The following is a 20459-nucleotide window of genomic DNA, read 5'->3' as shown; positions in this document are numbered from 1 at the left end:
AATACAATTTTGCAAAGCCACAATTAGCAATTTTATTGTCTAAATTGTTCTGCACAACAAGGACACCTTTTCTCTTTAAAATATATGGAAACCTATTAGACACTGTTCAAGAATAACTTTCCTTCCAAGGGACATTTTTATCAGTTTAAAAATCCTTCGCTCCATTCTGCAAACTCCTACGTACATGCTTTACTAGTGGGAGTAATTCCATTGACTTCCAAGGGACTACTTTCATGAGCCAAGTTACTCCTGAGCATAAGTGTTTATACTTTTTTGGGGGGGAGGGTATGTACACATACTTTTTAAAATAGGCTTTCTTATCTATGTTTCTATTACCATTCTCAGACCGATACTGCAATCAGAGCTCAGTGCACAGACCCTTGCATCCGTATAAACCCCAATAACTTCAATGGGCCTCCATTCAAGCACAAGGATCTACCCATTCAGATGCACTTGCAAGACTGAGGCCTTATGCTATTAAAAGTGAAAATATTTTTGAAAATATAATTTAATATTTTCTATGTACGCTGTTTATTTATAATTTAATATTTTTCTATGTACGCTGTTTTTTGCATTTTGCTCAAATTGGATGATAAAAATACACTATTTAGTGTCAATTTCCAGATAATTTCACTTTCTGAGTCTCATGAAATAGCAAAATGCTGCTAAGTTTGGGTTGCAAATTGTAGGGGAAGTTTATTTGTTTAGAAGAGCAGTTTCCATTGAGGTTTTTTTTTTAAATTTCATGGAAATTGATCACAGGTTTTATTCAAGCTCATTTTATTAAAAATACTATCATTTGGCATATGTTTGACCTGATAATGTTGGATTCATCAATGTTAAATAATAAACTGTACTGACTCAGTTTAGATCCTGTCCAATAACTGCTAAATAAGAATAATACCATCATCCCCAGGTCAGAGTTTTCTGACACGTTCTGTCCTGGGGAACATCTGAAAGGTCTTTAAAGTTAATGTTCCTAAATATTTGCAGGATCAGCCTTACTCAACCAGACTTTGTAGGATTTGTACCCTACAGAGAAGAACATGCAACATTACCATTATTTCCAACGATTAACAGCAAATGAGTTCTCACAAAGTTTATGAAAGACTTATTATTAAAGCTTCCACCAATGCTTTTGCTTTCAAAAGTAAACTGAAGGAAATCTTTTTTTATGAACTTGTACTGTTTAGCCTATAAGTATATTGTATATTGGCAGATTGTCTGCACTCTAATGGGCATGAGTATGTATTAGCTATAAAATCCATTTGGGAACAAGGAAATTTATTCCAAGAGAAGCTATCTGGAAAATAAAAACCTTTTGTCCATTTTAAAATTTGCCCTTGTTCTCTGTTATATTTAACTAATAGAATATGTGTAAAGTGCACAAATAGTCTTTGCTTTTCAAAAAAATATATCTAGGAAATAGATACATTTAGTACTTTTAATAATCTTTCACCTTGCTGCGCTCTACATCATTCTCTAGTGACCAAGGGCCCTAGTCTGCAAACACTTAACTTATGTTTTAATTTTATGCATGCAAGAAGTTCCACCGATATTGATGGGTCTACTCATGTATGTAAGAGTGTATGTATGTATGCCCAGATGGTCGCAGAAAAAGGTTCAAAAAAGGACTACCACAATAAGGAATTTTAAATTGATCTCAGTTCTTTAATTTAAACAATATAAATAAAATTAATGCTTTTACAATACTCTGTTTTAGAGAAACAAATTAGCAAAGAATCTTAAAACATAGCCCTTAAAAAAAAAAAACTATGACAAAGTAAGTAACAGAGAAGCCTAATCTGTACCCTCTTGGACTTAAGTTTTCAGAATATTTAGTTTTTCATCCTTTATGAATATTATGATTAATCATTTTATTTTAAAACGGGAAAGAAAAACACTCTTTCAAAAGCTTCCTTGTACAAAGAAATATTATTTAGAGCTTGCAGTTAATCCATTATCCAAGGGGATGGTCAACACAAACACTATTATCTAATAAAATACTGGAAAAATACAAGAAAATTGTAAAAAGAAGAGCATCTCAATATAAGAATAAACTTAGAACTCAAAGAAACTAAGAAATTAACTATGGACCATATTTTATGATATATGTTTGGTATAAACTGTTTTGAAGAACCATTCCAATAAAAAATTGAAAGGTCTGTAAGAAAGAATGTTTGTCATGATTGAGAGCAAATCGTAGAAATTAAACTGACAAAAAGCCGCTCAGTTGTGTGAGAGACTAAGCTTAATATAGTATATACTAGCATAATATAGCCAGCATATAAACAACTCTTATGATCAAGGTATCTCAAATCCTTTTACAACAGGAAAGTTGGTCATGTGATTAAGGCAAAAAGACTGAGAGTCAGGACATCTGAACCAAACTTTTCAAACTTAGGTGGTTTCATAACTTACTTATGCCATTATTAATTACTTGCAAGAAAACAAACAGGGGTACTGGTTAAATTATCTTTTGATGGTGTGCACATAAGTGATAATTACAGAACTGGATGACTGGCCAAGTGGTTAAGGCGTTGGACTTGAAATCCAATGGGGTCTCCCCGCGCAGGTTCGAACCCTGCTCGCTGCGGAACGAGGAGGATGAACTTTTATGCTCTAATAAATTTGTTAGTCTCTAAGGTGCCACAAGTACTCCTTTTCTTTTGACATATTATGATGAATTGCATGGTTTCAGAGTAGCAGCCGTGTTAGTCTGTATTCGCAAAAAGAAAAGGAGTACTTGTGGCACCTTAGAGACTAACAAATTTATTTGAGCATAAGCTTTCGTGAGCTACAGCTCACTTCATCGGATGCATTCGGTGGAAAATACAGTGGGGAGATTTATATACACACGCAGAGAACATGAAACTATGGGTTTTATCATACACACTGTAAAGAGAGTGATCACTTAAGATGAGCTATTACCAGCAGGAAGGGGAGGGGGGGAAGGAGGAAAACCTTTTATGATGATAATCAAGGTGGGCCATTTCCAGCAGTTAACAAGGACGTCTGGGGAACAGTGGGGGGTGGGGAGAAATACCATGGGGAAATAGTTTTACTTTGTGTAATGACCTATCCACTCCCAGTCTCTATTCAAGCCTAAGTTAATTGTATCCAGTTTGCAAATTAATTCCAATTCAGCAGTCTCTCGTTGGAGTCTGTTCTTGAAGTTTTTTTTGTTGAAGGATAGCCACTCGGGCTACTGTTCCTCAGACATTCTTGTTAACTGCTGGAAATGGCCCACCTTGATTATCACCATAAAAGGTTTTCCTCATTCCCCCCCTCCTTTCTATTGGTAATAGCTCATCTTAAGTGATCACTCTGTAGCTCACGAAAGCTTATGCTCAAATAAATTTGTTAGTCTCTAAGGTGCCACAAATACTCCTTTTCTTTTTGATGAATTGCATATTACTTTTGAAGATTTTGGTAATGTTTGAATTATTGGATATCTGATTTTTAAAATTAATATATAAAAGTCTTTAAAAAACACACTGGGTGTATTATTATGTTCTCTGAAAATCTTGTGCCCCTCCGGCAGCCAGATTCGCATTGTATCTGGGCTTCAGGAGGAACTGGATCAGCTTTAAGTATTGGTGATTAGACAACTATTTAGGAAGATGAAGGAATCAGACACCTGTTCCCCTTGTATGACACATTTCTTTGCTTTAAGCAAAGTTACAATATAGGGGTGCCTTGGCTTGATCTCCATTTTTGCGTTCCAGAATCCTTTGTGAGTCCAACTCTGAAAGACCACTGTAAACTAGTACAAGGCCCTGGCACCAAATCCTGTAAATCATTAAGTTTAGTGCCAGTGCACCTAGGGATTGTACTACAAAGTGTCGCAATGCTACAATCTTGGGACTTCCAACAATGACAGAGGTTGCATAAAACAGAACGTTACCAGCTTATTCTACTTCCATTAATGGGAGCTGAATTGGATCCAACTTCATTGGGAGGCAGACAAACTTGGAATTGGACAGAAAACAAAGCAGCATAAATTGCATATTTATTTTTTGCCACCCTTACCTACCTATTTTTGCAATTATTGGGGACTTAATCTAGCTACCTTTTTCCCCATTTCATACAGAAAAACAAATATGTGGAAATGCTGGAGTAGATAGCCACTGAAGTCAATGGAAGTATAGGTTTCAGAGCAACAGCCTGTATTAGTGTAGTCTGTATTCGCAAAACGAAAAGGTAGTACTTGTGGCACCTTAGAGACTAACATTTTTTGAGCATAAGCTTTGTGAGCTTACATCCAGTGAAGTGAGTTGTAGCTCACAAAGCTTATGCTCAAATAAATGTGTTAGTCTCTATGGAACTATAGGGGCTATTAAGTCAGCTATCTGTCCCCAATTTTGTTTTTTAAATAGATCAAATGTATAGATACTGTAAGTCAAACAGCTGTTAATGCTAATTCCATGTTCACAATTAGCAGAAAAATAAAATGTTATGATCTGTTAAATATTATCAAAGCTGATAATCTAAGACAGCTTCAACAAGAACAATCGAATATGTACAAATCAAACTGCTTTACATTACTTCAGAGAACCCATTATCTGCAAACTGGTCACACACATTTTCAACACAAGCCACAAAACTTTGTGCGAATGATTCTGCAAGGGGCTTTTTCTGTTTGTTGACAGCAGTAAAAGACAGTATACCTCTGCAGAAGGCCTGTGCTTATTCCTCCAAAATAAACTTAAATAAAGATGAGAGTGCGCCTCTGGTTAGAGTTACAGGGACTTGAAGTCAAGAGATCTGGGTTCTATTTCTTGCTCTGCCACAGACTTAACATATGATCTCAATAAAGCTATTTAGTCTGTCTGTGCCTCAGTTTCCCCATCTCTAAAATGGATACTATTTACCTATAGTCTCAACTCATCTAATAGTGTTATACCAAATCAGAATTACCGTATCTTTTCTACAGGAACTTAGTGGAAGCATGAAAATTTCTTCACAGATCATGGAAAAATTCTACTGCTTACAACCATTCAACCACAATGACTTTAAAGATGTAAATCAGGATAGTCCTGGGCACCAGGACTTCCCTTTATGGCAATAACATTTAAGGAATTGTACAGCCTGATCCAAAGCCCACTGAAGTCACTTAAAATATGTTTGATTTCAATGGGAATGGGTTGGATCAGGAATGTAGTTCCCGGGAGTGTTGTGAGGCCTAATTATTGATTGAAAGCCCCTTTGAGAACTGGAATGAAAGGTACTATGTAAATACTACACATTAATTAACTATTTTCATCATCATTCCATTATTAATATAAAGAGAAGAGATAAGAGTACAACCCGCTAGGAGTCCTCAATGTCCTCCACTAAGTTCTGCAAGGGATGAAAAAAGTATATGCCACAAAGTTATCCATGCTAATGTCAAATAAAATACAAGAAAGTACAAACTTAAAGATGAGTTGCAAAGATAGACGGGAAATCAGTTAACCGTACAACAATGGTTCCCAAACTTAACAACCTGCGAAACCCCTTTCACTAAAATGTCAAGTCTCTCCGAACCCCCTCCTAAAAATGAGTATTTCCAGGGATTTTCTCCTTTACCTGAGTATAAATTAAAAGCAGTGATCTTGGAAATATAAAATTATTTTTATATCATGCTTGTTACACACTAATTATTATTAATTATTATTATCATTATGGTATTTTTTATTACATTTGAAAATCGGCAACACTCTTCCAAAATCTCACTTTCGTAGCTGTATTGCTTTGAATAAGCCTGTTTATAAGCCAAGGCTCCTGTGTTTCATCAAGGAGTATCAGATGTGAAACAGCATGAAGGTATTTAAGAAGCCAACTCAAAGAGTTCCTCCTACACAAGCATTCAGGTCTTGAGCAGTCCAGGCACACAACGCATGTTACAACAAAACTTAAACTTGTTCTTTGTAATAATTTTAAAAACAATACTAGCTGCCTATTTAATTTTAAAACAGCAAAAAATATCCACCTCCTTTTCCATTTCTTATAAGGCGTCTTGAAGTTTAAATCCTTTCAGTGTGATAGATATACTTGCTTTGATCCGCTTAGCCTCTGGCAGTCAGGGGCTCCAGGCTGCTGGCCCCCATGCTGCCCGGGATCCCTAGGAACAGCTCTGTCCACCATTAGGGAATTTTTTCCCCCGAGAACCCCCTGTAACATTTCACGAATCCCAGTTTGAGAACCATTGCCCTACAATTATATGCTGAATGCTGTAAAGCAAGCATAGAAAGACATTCAGCACATAAATTATTCCAAATTATTAACTTAAAAAAATCTTTTTAAGTCATGTGAAGTCCTGCTGACTGCATCTAAATCAACACGATACTCAAAAAATACATCATTCTGACCACAGAGCACCTTTTGCAGCAGTTTCTAACCTTTCTCTCTCCCCCCCACACCCACCCACCAACCACAAAGCAGAGCTGCCCTTCTTTGGGTAAGCCAGACAAACTCTGCCCCACCTTTAGTTGTGGTGCAGTCGTTCTGGGACAAGACAGCAATCAGAAATCAACAAGCACAATGGAATGGCCAAAAAGGGATCAGATAAGTGGCAGATTTTAAGTATGTCATGCAATTTTGAAAAGTTTTAGTAATAATATTTTCTATCCCCCATATGTAAAATAAAAACAAAACAAAAATGTTTTAAAGTTCATCTTTAAGATAAATAAGGAAGGATAAGGCACTAAAAGAGTTTTAGACAGAATTTCTTTACACTCAGAGTACATTATATCCACTGACACGCTTTATTTCATAAGGCTCTTCCAATATAAATATACCTTTATAACAATATTCTGCTGATTTATTTATTAGGTACAGGTGTGAAACTGGAGCTTTATACTAGACATCTGACACTCATTAATGAGCTCAAACGTTTATTTTTTTAAATCTTTTTCCATTTAATTCACCCATCACCGTCTTATGTTCTCAACCACTGCAAACAATGTTATTTAACACAAATTTTGCAGCACTAATATCTTCATTGACATTAGCTCACATAGCTCTTGATCTTGAACAAAAATTAAACGCTCACCAAGGTATTATCCCTGGTGCGTAACAATTGTTTCAGAAGTCTTGAATTATTTTCACAGAGCACATTAGCCATTCTCCACGTGCTAAGTATCACATGCTGAATTTGGTTACTTGCCCAGTTTGTTAATGAATAATTCATTCTCTGTTTTACTTGAACTTCCCTGTCTCTGCTTGCTCTGGTATTACATGGAAGTCACAAGCCATCTGTTATCTGAGGCACCCATAGTCATTGGGCCTTATTCATAAGATAAATTATCCAAGAATATGCAATACTCCAAAAAGTTCTGCCTTATGAGATTTGTGCTCACTTAAACATTTCTTTGCCAGTGATTTATTACCTAAGCCTACCTGACTTTATCCCATAATTAGTAAACTTTAAGTCCCAAGTAACCTTTATTATATTTTAAATCTATATAATATTACTGTAGGTACTATTGTGGCACTATGGAGAACTGTGAATGCATGAGTGTCTGGAAGCATAAGCCCAGTAGGAACGGAAATTATTTTCCCAAAACTTCTGGTAACCCAAAGATAGGAGTATAGGACAGAAGATAGGAAAGAAAAAGAGTAGTAAAGAAAATACAGAGAAAATGCAATGCTGTAAGAAGCAATAAATCTTGACAGTCATAAGAAGAAGCATTGTCTCCCCAAGAGTTGACTCAGGCAATGGATATCGGTTAAAATTGTTAAGAGACCTAAATCATCGGATCTAGTAAAACTACTATTCACAACGCTGCTTTTTTTTTTTTTAAATGACGAAAAAGAAGAGAAGTACACTTTCCAACAGGGATTATGTCTCCTTAATGTGCAATAAATCCTGCTTTGACAACCTAGAAGGGAACAAACTATGCCTTGATATCTGTGGTGATATTTCTCCAATTTGCTCCTAGTGGAGGTCTGTTGAAATTGTCATACATGTAACCAGGAGCAAGATCAAGCTTGCAGGAGTAGAGCTGAGCCAAAAGTAAACCTGACAAATATCACGTTCTGTGAACAAACCACTCTGACTAGAGCTTTAGAGATTGAAAAAATATTCTATCTCAATTTATTCTGGCCTACAGAGTCAAAGCAGGAAGGGCAAGAAGGAAAGGGATAGAGAGAGAGGAGGATGTAAGAGAGATACAGAGGGGAAGGAGGAAAATAAGATACATATACAAAACACAGACATACAGCAAGGGAAAGTGAGTGGACAACTGTTGCACAAGCCATCGACAGAGAAGGAGGAAAGAAGAGACTAACCCAAGGAGACAGAGAATCAAAAGGTAACTAACACTAGGCTACTACACATTACAGAATCATATTCTTGACATTTATACATATATTCTGAGAATTCCAGTTAAAATTAAGTAACCTTCTTTTCTCTTTCAACATCTTAACAGATTCTTCCATCTTGGATATGAATAAGCAGCAGTCATGAAAAAGACCTACATAGAGAAATTTGAAGTCATGCCACAAAACCGAGCATCTGACCTACTAGGTAAAAGGGAAATGAAGAAAATGAAAGGTTTTTGATGCCCTTTACAAGTTTATTTTTATTTTAAAAAGTTTGCTTTTAAATTAGAAATATTCCACCATGATTTTCCCCTTTTTGATGGAGGACTTTTTAGAAAACTGGAATGGGCTGCTGCCAACCCAAGTAGTTGAAATCTGAGCTGCAGCTTTCCCATTTCTCTAACAACAGGAGAAGATATTGGGTGCAATTCTCAGGTCCAGTCTGCCAGCACAATACAGACTTAAATACAGTGGATCCAAGTAGTAGAGGATTCCCTGTAGCAGCATTACACCACTCTCTTCTTTGTTGCCAGCACAAGATGTACACAGCCAAGAGAAAGAGAAGTACAGCTTTCGTCTTAGCTAAGACTAGAATGCCAAAAACCGAAAGTTGATGTAATAAGAAAATGAAAGGTTATCAGGCCCGTTTGTCTATTTTTTGGAGAGGGACCGATTCCTGGAATCCAGTATATTGTATAGAGAAAAAAATATCTCTGAATATCACAATGTAAATTAGTAAAATTTTCATGTCACTCATTTCAGAACTGACAAAACAAACCATTTTTTATTAATTTGGCCTGGTGAAGGGAATCTCAGTCCTAGGTGTATTTAATGGTCCCTGGTTTTAGCTTGAAATTGTCTGTCTGTGCAAAAAACAGAAAAGCTGGTAAAATTCTGCTTCCAAACAAGTTTGTGATCCCATCAACAGAATAAAATTCAGTCTGCTCTCTATCATATCCAGAACAGAATACAATAACCAGATCACTCTGTTCAAAGCTGAACCTGACCCACATCGTGGTCAACTTCAGTTCTTTGCATTTTCTAAAAAGGGGCTAAATTAACGCTTGAAACTTTAGCTGCCTACTTCAAAAATATGGGCAAAGGCTGGATCCTCCAAAACAGCCATTCCCTTTGTCCTCTTCCCCTGCAGTTACAGATACATACAGATGATCTATAAGGAGTCACCAGTTTCTTCAGAGTCCCAAAAACACACATCTTGATCATCTTCATCATCAGAATTCACCTTAAATAGATGTCACAGGTGCTATGTCAGGGAAGGAAACTGGAGAGTTGAAACTGGTGCCAAAACCAACAGTATTAAGACAATCACTGCAGATAAATGTGTTGTCAGTTATGCCATCTACTAATGAATTCAGTCCAGTGCATTCAGGCTTCTCATGGAACTGAGGACTCCATCCAGCGCCAGTGTCAGGTCACTGCTGTTAAGCACCAATTTGCTGCAAAGAACCACATCTCTATCAAAGCTATTCTGCTACAGCAATATTTCCTATTGTTGTATCTGAGAATCTTTTGGCTTGCATACCTGTTTACATACTATTCACAGCTGGGTTCTTGAAGATTTTAGGGATTGCCAATAGGTATTGAGGACAGCAGAAGTCACAAACTGAGAGATAACCTGTCACTTCTTTAAATGGGTTGAACATGGTGCTTTAAAGACAGCACTGCCACATTCTATGAAGAATCGGTGCCAAGTCCCTTGGGATATCACATTATACTACTAAGGGAATTGAAACCTTGACACAGGCAAGTAACACAGGCATTTCAGGTCTTAGAGCATGCGCCACAGAGATTGAAAACGATTTTGCAAGCTCCACCTTTCCACAGTAGTTATGCATGTCTGTAAAGGATATTCTCTCTCTACAAACTTAGAGAAGCTTCTGGGGCATCTTCCTTTTTACACATCTGTAAGCAAGGTGAAAAAAGAGAGACAAGTGACATGGTGAAGTGTGGCACGATGGGGTCTCCACCCCACGCAGGACTGTCCAGGGTTAAGATAGCTGGGTAGGCCAATTAACTGCCCAGGCTGCACCTGGAATAGGAGCCAGGGCAGAGAAATAAGTGATTGCAAGCATGCCAACCTATGCAGGAATTGGCAGGGCCTATAAAGCCAGGTAGAGGACTACAGACTGGGGCTGCTGAAAAAGGGCATTCGTTCCCTGGGAAGAGGGATGAGTGCTTGGAGGCTGCTGGGAAAGGCTGCAGGAAGGCACTCATCAGTCACTCCCTTGAAAGGGGGAGGAGGGTTCTTGGAGCTGGTACACACAGAGAGAGAAGGGGAACCAAAATGTAGTAAGCAGTCTAGGGAAGGAGCAGTGAAGGCAGAGAGAGGAAGCCCAGAACTGCTGAGCTGAGGGTCCCAGGACTGGAACCAAGAGAAGAGGCTCAGGTTCCCCTACCAGCCACAAAAGGGCGTGGTGTAGAACTGAGGCAGTGAATGGGAGGCTGCCTAGGACTGCTGATGGACTGAACCCCAGAAGGGGGAACGTTGAGTGACATAGCCAGAGGCCAAAGTCACGAAGGAGACACTGAGGGTCCTTGAGAGAGAGGAGCTGGAGACCAGAATCGGAGTGATGGAGTGCAATCTGTGGATGGGGGCGTTGGCCTCGAGAGTTAATCCTCAGAGTGACCAGGAGGAGACATCAGCCCAGTGGTGAGAGGTGCACCCTGTGACATGCGGTGATAGCATGCTGAGCCAAAGTTCACAGATGGAAAGTTTGGGTGAGGGAAGTAAACAGGGCTTGAAACCCTGAAGTGTTGAAGACATGGGTTGTTGATGAAAAATCTTGATATGGATTAAGACTGTGAAGTGCCCTAGAAAAAGCAAGAGGAAACCCAAATCCTCATCGATACACCTACAAGTTTGCCCCAGAAGGACTCAGAGGCTGTTCAGTGGCTCAGCAATATCAGTGACAGAGCAGGGCCCTTTAGATGGTCCAATAAAACTAAGATGCAGGGTACAAATCCTCTCAAGTATTTCAACAATGAGTGTACTCAGTACAATACTGAGTAACTGTACTGAGTACAATCTGTACTCAGCATGAGCTGGTGCACCAATAGAAGAATCAAAATTTAGGTAGTGTCAGAAGAAGTAACCATTCCCTGGTACTTTGTGCTTAAGTCTTAAGCACAAAGTATTTTCTGTACAAGCATGGTACCCATATGCCACTGCTATAGGAAATGTCTACAGCCCCTCTTGAGCTTCTTTTTAAGACCGTGGATCTCTCTGAACAAGATAGCCCCACCTCTTTTCTTGCTCCTATGAATTAAGAATTTCTTCCATCTCCTGGGATGTTCACTCAGCATCTGTTCTGCAACATTAATAGCCAAATCTGAGTCAGTTGCATCTATTTTAGGAAACTATAGAGAAGCTAATTCAAACTTAAACACAACATTTAAACATATTCTCATTTAGTTGCAGGCTACAAGAAGCAATTCAAATGATAGCTGTAAACCCTTTCTTTCTATTAGCAACCTTTTATTTAATGTGTGTTTCTTTGAGAGAACAGCCTGTCACTTTTATCAGGACAACATAAATATCCTTTTGCATGGTTTGTCTTTCATCACTCCTCTTCCTTTCAGACACAGTGTCTTTAGCTTATGTTTCTGTGAATTGATGTGCTGAGGAATGAAAAGTGCTCTTTAACAAGTTCCTTCAGCCTCGCTTCTACTATACAATTACTGTGGTATTTTTTTAATAGATGTATGTGCTTCAACGACCCAGAAATTTGAAGTTATGGAAGCAAAGAATCACATCCTGAAAGGATGCACCCAAGAATGGGTATCCACTGAGATGGGGAGGTATGATAGATGCGTTTTCTTTTTGCAGAGATAATGAGAAGTACATTAGATCTTTACTAAAGCTGAAAGAGTTGTAATCAAAGATGCTGTCAGTAACAGGTAGATATGAAGCAGTGGTGATACATTTCAAGCACAAGAAGTAGCTGATTTCAAAAAAACATTCAACATTTAGTTACAAAAATGTAACAATTGGAAACAAAAAAAAATACACAATTCTCACAAACAGACCAAGCTCTAGCTTTGAAAATCATGGTATTTCCTCCAGTAGTGGGCTCTCAGAAAGGTCGGAATTTATAGCTCCTTTTCCTATTCCTTAGATAGGAATTCCTATCTTATTGTCTGCTCACCACCAAACTCTTCAGTCTATTATTTGTAATGTGGTAGTGTCTAGAGACCACGATCATACAGAACCTATAATGTTTGGCATGGTATAAACCCAGTCCTTAACCAAGGAGTTTACAATCTAAATAGATTCATCATCTTATAGGAACCTTTTCCAGTATGCAACTCAAAAGTTGGCATATACTAGACCAAGCAGCAACAGACAGCACTTCTCTCCCTTCCAGCATGTAAATATTCTTATGCCGAATGTAGTTTTCCTTTATTTTGTTCCTCAGGAGATGGCACCTCATGACAGTAAAGAATCTGTAAAGTGTTTTAAAACAGACACATTTCATTTAAAGCTTGTACTTTGAGATTATATCCTTCAAAGTTTTCCATTTTTCACAGCAGTCTCAAAGTACTGCAGCTCTAATATGGGTCAGAATGCTCAGTCTCCTGGGCATAAATCTGATTTCTTCAGCTACTGTATCAGGTATAGTTCATATCTGTCCAAAAAAGAGCTGGTGATATCTGTTGCTCCTCACTTCTCCTGTCCATTAATTAATTTTATTTTTATATGAAAATTACATATAGCACTGAAATAAATCATATGCCACACTGGAGTCCTGTCATGTCATAGCTGCCACTTTTCAGTTTTTCATTTTATACATATGTTGTCAAGAATACAAAAAAATGCTAGACCAAAAACAAAAAAACTGTTGAGGAGTAGAGGTGACACTAGAGACAGGAGGTAATTTTAAAATGATGCTCAGGGAGACAGACTAGTAAAATAGCAGGACAAAATGGATGTGAGACAAGAAATGAGTAAGCTTTCGACTGTTCTTTTCTGACCATATGAAACTGCTGTTACAAAACTGAATTAATTTAAATTGTAAGATACTTTGAGGCTGTAAACACGTTTGACCTTTGTAAAACACCATAGAAATGTACAGATCTATATAAGGTGCATAATTTTTACTACAAACACTAAGTGCATGTCTTTCTTTTCTAGTAGTTTTTCTTTAAGATACTAAATATATTAAAATGGGATTCTAAATTCACTTTGGGGTGGGGAATCTACTTCCTCTATCTCAACGCTGTGTTTGCATAAGGAAAACTGGGTCAATAAATTAAAAGATAAATGGAGAAAACAATCTTTGGAGAAAACTCCCAGGCCCCAATATATGCTGGCAGAGAGAGAGAGAGAGAGTTCATAAAGGAAAAGGCAAAGTTTTTGTCTGTTTGTTTTTTTACTATTTCCAATGAAACAATCTTTTCTAGAGCAAAAGGCTATGAATTAAAAGCTTCTCCAAGGACACTTTTTAAACAAAGGGAAAGGAACTACAATATAGTGTGGCAACTCTCCAGAGAAAGAACAAGCCATCCATTATCACTTCTTTAGCATAGGTCTAATGCGTCAGTCTCTGTGGACACACATCTTCAAGCTCTTTTGAAAAATATCAAAGATTATTCTTGCGGGGCCATTTGTACATTTCTGAACCTGAGAATCAAAACACTTTTTGCTTTTTAGTTGTGATCCCTGATGTCCATGAAGAAGTTTAGAAAACAAACCTCTGAAGGAGTTTTAAAGAAAGGTAAATAGTAGTTTTGTTAAACCAAAAGTTTAGTCACATTTTTTTTTTCTATATGAGGTGTCAGGTAGGTTAGTCAATGAAAAGTTATCAGCACTTGAAAAAACACATTTGCTAAGGGAAATCTTCAACTTCAACAGCAGCATTGAAAAAGCAATGCTGGAAGAACCTACATTTTGATCATTAATTTAATTTTACTGTTATTTTATGTTATGTTACTGTTATGTTATTTTATTATGTAAAACTAAATTGGTGTACTCTAACAACAAAGTTGTGATTTTGACTGATTTATTTTTCTTATGAAATAAGTCATCTCACATTGAACTAACTTTTCAATTGCTGGGCCATAATAATAATTTTAGATAATAGCTCACTGAAAGACACTTGCCATTTCTCCGTGATGACTTCTGCACTGGTGTTGGCATGCAGGTTTGTGTAGTTGCTAGCTCTGGAGTGGCAGCTTTAGCTCCATGGTTGGCTTTCACCTTATCAGCCCAACTTACACCTGAAGGAGCCAGACGAGTGGTAGCAATTGTCACAGATGGATTCCTAAGTAAAAAAATAATTCATAGATATAACACTTTCTGATCAAATAATGGAGAATTTCTTACCTGTTCATTTCTTTTGTGTTTTGGCTTTTGGTGGCTTAAAGGAAAAAGAAAAGGAGGACTTGTGGCACTTTAGAGACTAACAAATTTATATGAGAATAAGCTTTTGTGAGCTACAGCTCACTTCGTCGCACCTTACCTGATCACTCTCATTACAATGTGTATGGTAACACCCATTGTTTCATGTTCTCTGTGTATATAAATCTCCCCACTGTATTTTCCACTGAATGCATCCGATGAAGTGAGCTGTAGCTCACGAAAGCTTATGCTCAAATAAATTTGTTAGTCTCTAAGGTGCCACAAGTCCTCCTTTTCTTTTTGCAGATACAGACTAACATGGCTGCTACTCTGAAACCTTAGATTAAAGGGTGGCTCTAAAAAAATGGCACCTATTGGCAACCAATAGAAAGCTCTTATTCTTGCCCCCATCTCTCTTTCTATACTTACACAATTTCCAGAGCGGAAAATCTTCTTGATATTTAACTTGGAAAAAACATACAAAACTTTTCTGACTGACCTAAAGGGTGACTGACAGCATCAGTGGAAACCAGGACACAGAAAAGAACTAGCAGATTAAAAAAATTCTTTTTGGATCCTAGCTTACCAATGGCACACATGAATGAGTACTGTTTAGCATTCCCAATTATACAAAATAATTTCAGAGAGAAAAAGCAAGTAGTGCTGTAGCTACAAAGGCCCAGAGTTAGACTGTTTACACTTTCTCCATACACAAACAGCAGTAGAACTTTAATTCAACAAGAAGCCAAAGTCTCAAACAAACTATTAAATTAAAAATTAAAAGGGAACTAATAACTGAGGAAAGATCTCAGCACTTTGGTGATTAGAGAACATGGTTCCCAAATGCGGCATCCTCTGATCAAGTTTGTAAAGCATTAAAAAAGTGTTTGGGGAGCACCAAGTAGCCAACTGCACAATGCCCCCAAAGAGGTCTCCCTGTTCTCTGCCCAAGAATCCACAATGCCTTGTGTAGAAAGGGCTATGAGCTTAGCCAAGCACAGACTGCTGTGTTGTGGGTTTCTGCTATAAATATAGAATATACACAAATTCATGGATCCATCACACTTTCTAAGCTTCCACAGTAAATCTAGCTAAAATAAATCCATGGGCCCATGCTACTTTGAAGGTTTCTATTACTTACCTTGCAAAGATAAATTGTAGATATAGGGGGCCATTCTTCCATCCTTAAGAAAGATCAGAGTCTGACGGCCTAAATTCTGCTTTTCTAGATGGATAGAATTGCAGTGATCTATATACTGTGACAAAATTCCTCCTCTACCTGGTGGGTCTTGCACTTATTGGCGGATTTGCTCGCCTTGGAGCTTCACGGCAGCCCTCACCTTGGCCATTTTCATGAACCCACAGTCCAGGTCAACTCCTCCTGTGTCTGACTAGGAGTTGGGAGGTTTGGGGGGAACCCGGGCCCACCCTCTACTCCGGGTTCCAGCCCAGGGCCCTGTGGAATGCAGCTGTCTAGAGTGCCTACTGGAACAGCTGTACAACAGCTACAACTCCCTGGCCTACTTCCCCATTGCCTCCTCCCAACATCTTCTTTATCCTCACCACAGGACCTTCCTCCTGGTGTCTGATAATGCTTGTACTCTTCAGTCTTCCAAAAGTATGTGTTCTCACTCTCAGCTCCTTGCGCCTTGTACTCCCAGCTCCTTACACGCGCACCACAAACTGAGGTGAGCTCCTTTTTAAACCCAGGTGCCCCGATTAGCCTGCCTTAATTGATTCTAGCAGCTTCTTGATTGGCTGCAGGTGTTCTAATCAGCCTGTCTTAATTGTCTCCAGAAGGTTCCTGATTGTTCTGGAACCTTCCCTGTTATCTCACCCAGGGGCTAATATATCTGCCTTCTATTACTCTCCTGTAACCTTCTGGTCCGACCCTGTATACATAAAGGATATGCCACGACTTTTCCTTCTCTGCATTTGGTTTCGGGGAAGAAACCCATTCAGAACAATATTTTGAATAAGGTGAAATGCAAATAAGAGGAGATTACTTACCTGTAACTAGAGATTCTTCAAGATATGTGGTCCCTGTCTGTATTCCATATAGAGAAGGATTAACTCCTCTGTCATCAGGAATGTCTCCATGCAGCCAGTGGCCCGCGAAATGCCGAGAGAAACACCTGAGTGGCCTAGTGGAGTCTATGTGGCTGGTCTGTCTGGCAGGTGCATGGGCACTGGCAGAGCAGGTGGTGTTGTGCATGCTGGTGAGCATTCTGGAAACTTGGATGCCCAGATGATCATTTGTACTAACAGATCCCATTTGCACTTGGCCTTGTCCTCCATCTGTGGGATCTTGGGTGCCAGTCTGGCCAGATCTGCACACCACATCTCACCCAACCTGGCTCAGGGAGGAAATGATGCACTTGTGAGCAGTCCTCTGTGGAAATCTGCTCTTGTGCCAGTGAGTGTTTTTTGCTCTCATGCCAGGATCTGTTCTTGGCCTTCAGTACAGCCGGTTCCGAGCCACACACAGAGCTCAGAGGGACGCTCACCACCAGTACTGGCCGCTGTACAGGTGGGTCTCCTGGGACAGGATCCGAAGGCGCCTGGGGCTGCATAAGGTATTTGTGAAGGCAGAGCTCGCAAACTTCCCTAGTCCTGGGCAGGAAAGACTTACAGATGGCGCAGCATGCTCAGGGAGAAAGAACATAGGCAGGAGAGAGTTTTTGAAGGCATAGTCTCTGGGAGGACGGGGCAGTCTCTGAACGGGGAAAAAGAACTACTACACTAGGCAAACAGAACGTACTAACTATAAAAATATCTACATACTACATACAAAACAAGAATAACTCTCTTAGCAGATTAAAAGCACAAAGGAACAGCAGGTCCTAATTCAGGCCATGTGGCAGTAAGAGGGAACGGGAAGGCATCGACCCAGACTACCTCTTATACCCTTGGCTGAGAGCATGAGGAGATGCACTGCGCATGTGCAGGATAACAGGCATTGCTAAGAAACGCTTCCGGAATCAGGCACATGGTGCGTAAGCACACCCACGTGTGGAATGCACATAGGGACATCACTCAAAGACGATTACTTTCAAAACTCAGAAAGAACAGAAATATATATGCAGGAGGACTTTGTCCCTTAGAAAATCACATCAGGCATACACAAGGAAGAGCACCCAATTCTCTCACTCCAGAGTGCCAGGATCTGCAATTATGCATACATCATCACACCAATATGATACGGCCATGAAGAAGGTTAATGCAGTCCTAGGATGCATCATGTGAGGGATTTCTAGTAGAGACAGAGAAGTATTAGTACCATTTGTGACAGGTCATGCCAGATGGCTACAGGACAGTGATCCTATTGGGATCCGGGAAGTGGGCGGGCAAAAGCTTCAGGATAGTGATAGAAGGCAGATATATTAGCCCCAGGTTGAGTAGGTCCCTTTTCCCTGGGTCAGGTAACAGGGAAGGTTCCAGAACAATCAGGAACCTTCTGGAAACAATTAAGACAGACAGGCTGATTAGAACACCTGCAGCCAATCAAGAAGCTGCTAGAATCAATTAAGGCTGGCTAATCAGGGCACCTGAGTTTAAAAAGGAGCTCAATTCAGTTTGTGGCGTGCATGTGAGGAGCCGGGAGCAAGAGGCACTAGAAGCTGAGAGTGAGAACGTGTACTGTTGGAGGACTGAGGAGTACAAAAATTATCAGCCACCAGGAGGAAGGTCCTAAGGTGAGGATAAAGAAGGTGTTGGGAGGAGACCATGGGGAAGTAGGCCACGGAGTTGTAGCTGTTGTACAGCTGTTCCAGTAGGCACTCTAGACAGCTGCATTCCACAGGACCCTGAACGAGAACTCGGAGTAGAGTGCGGGCCCGGGTTCCCCCCAAACCTCCCAACTCCTGGTCAGATACAGGATGGGTTGACCTGGACTGTGGGTTCATGAAAATGACCAAACTGAGGGCCGCCGTGAATCTCTGAGGCGAGCAAATCCATCAATAAGCACCAGACCCACCAAGGTAGAGGAGGAACTTTGTCACAATTGGTGTCAGGAGTGGGATCTGGTGTACACAGCGCGGCAGAAGAAGGGGGGTGTTGTTTAAACCCTCCCCCCCTTTTTTTAAAAAAATTTTCCCCCACCACAATGGAGGACATAGTGCGGGCACTGACATAAGCCACGGCTGCCCAGCAGGAGGCTACCCGTGTCCAGGCAGCCACCCAACAGGAGGCTACCATGTCCAGGCAGCCACCCAACAGGAGGCTACCATGTCCAGGCAGCCACCCAACAGGATACAGTGCGGCTGCAGCAAGAAACTAATCGCTTGCTGATGGACCAGGCTGCTCAAGACCGGGCTACGTTGCGGGAACTGGTAAACCAGGTAAAGGCCTTTACAGAGCTGAACCGTGGCCATGATGGGACGCAGATCATTCGGGCCAGCAACTGGCTGCAGAAAATGATGCGGCGAGGATGATGTGGAGGCATACCTCCTGGCCTTTGAGAGGATAGTCCTGCGGGAGGCTTGGCCCCGAGAACAGTGATCTGGTATCCTTGCTCCATTCCTGTGTGGGGAGGTCCAGAAGGCCTACTATGATTTGCCTGAAGAGGCTGCGGCAGACTACCCGCAGCTGAAAACAGAGATCCTGGCCAGATCTGGGGTAACGACCGCAGTGCGGGCCCAGCGCAGGTACCAAGAAAACAAAACTCCACAGTCCCAGTTATATGACTTCATCCAACTCCCACGAAAGTGATTACGGACTAAGTCCTGGAGTCCAGAGGAGATACTAGAGGTTCTGGACCGGTACATGAGAGGACTACTGCCAGACCTTCAAGCCTGGGTAAGCCAGAACAAACCCTCCACCTACGACGAGGTTGTTGCACTGGTGGAAAAGTGAAGGACGGCGAGGAAGCTGACTCGAGCAGTTAAGGAAGAAGCACCCCGGGTTAAACTAGCAGCACCAAGCCCTAGAGCTCTGGTGACTGGGCCACCAGGAGAGCCCAGGTGGAAAAAGAGAGGGGCTGAAGGCCCACGAGAAGCCACAAAGAGTCGGAGCACTGAGGGGGAAGAGAATCATGATGGTAGACTGCCCAAACCAAGAGACCAAGGAACGCCTAGGGCTCCATACAGATGTTATACCTGCGGGGAGTGGGGACACATAGCTGCACAGTGTCCCAATGCTGAGGAGCCTATGCAGTGTAACCTGGGGAACTGGGCAGACCCATGCTCCCTAATCCACCTTGTGGGAGTCTCACTAATCCCACATATGTACACCAGACCAGTGACACTAAATGGGGTAGAGATCACAGCACTGGTTGATTCGGGGAGTGCTATCACGCTTGTCTCGGGGAAGCTCGTGAAGCGTAGTCAGCTGCTGTGGGCTAAGCGTACAGGGATATGCATCCTTGGGACAGCTTGTTATTACCCCACCATCCCAGTAAAAATGGAGATTCAGGGGAATACTACTGAGATAGCAGCAGGTGTAATCCCTAAACTCCCATACCTGGTGCTCATACGGAGGGACTTCCCAGGGTTTGGAGACTTACTCCCGGTAGGGGAATTGGAGAAAGGGGCAAACCCTGAAATCAGTGAGGAATCCACAGTAGACTGTCGACCCCCAATCTTCTCTGAAATATCCCCAGATTTGTTCTCCACTCCCAGAGAGGGTAGAAAGTCGAAAAGGGAAAGGAGGGCAGCTAAGGCCTTGGGAACCCAAATAATGGCCCAAACCCAGAGGGTCGCTCTCGTAGGTAGGCAGACCCGATAAGCTGAAAATGAGGCCACCCAGGAGGGAGAAGCACCCAAGTCTGACCCATACCCTAATGCCTCTGAACCAG

The 20459-nt window shown here is 40.7% G+C and overlaps 1 protein-coding gene and 1 non-coding gene across 2 annotated transcripts in view; one reads left to right on the top strand and one right to left on the bottom strand.

Annotated features, from left to right (window-relative positions):
• SCAPER (S-phase cyclin A associated protein in the ER) overlaps positions 1 to 20459 on the bottom strand; it is a 363891-nt gene that overhangs the window by 263630 nt on the left and 79802 nt on the right. Inside the window, 2 exon segments of the mRNA XM_043494057.1 lie at positions 11571 to 11636; positions 14428 to 14588. Of these exon segments, the coding sequence (XP_043349992.1) occupies positions 11571 to 11636; positions 14428 to 14588 (227 nt within the window).
• On the top strand, positions 2515 to 2596 carry TRNAS-UGA. The gene has a single exon. It is a non-coding gene; the product is annotated as a tRNA-Ser (tRNA).

This window comes from Dermochelys coriacea, chromosome 10, assembly GCF_009764565.3.
Source record: "Dermochelys coriacea isolate rDerCor1 chromosome 10, rDerCor1.pri.v4, whole genome shotgun sequence".
Taxonomy (NCBI): domain Eukaryota; kingdom Metazoa; phylum Chordata; order Testudines; family Dermochelyidae; genus Dermochelys; species Dermochelys coriacea.
The sequence above is the reverse complement of the archived record's forward strand: the minus strand, read 5'-3'. Positions and strand labels throughout refer to the sequence as shown.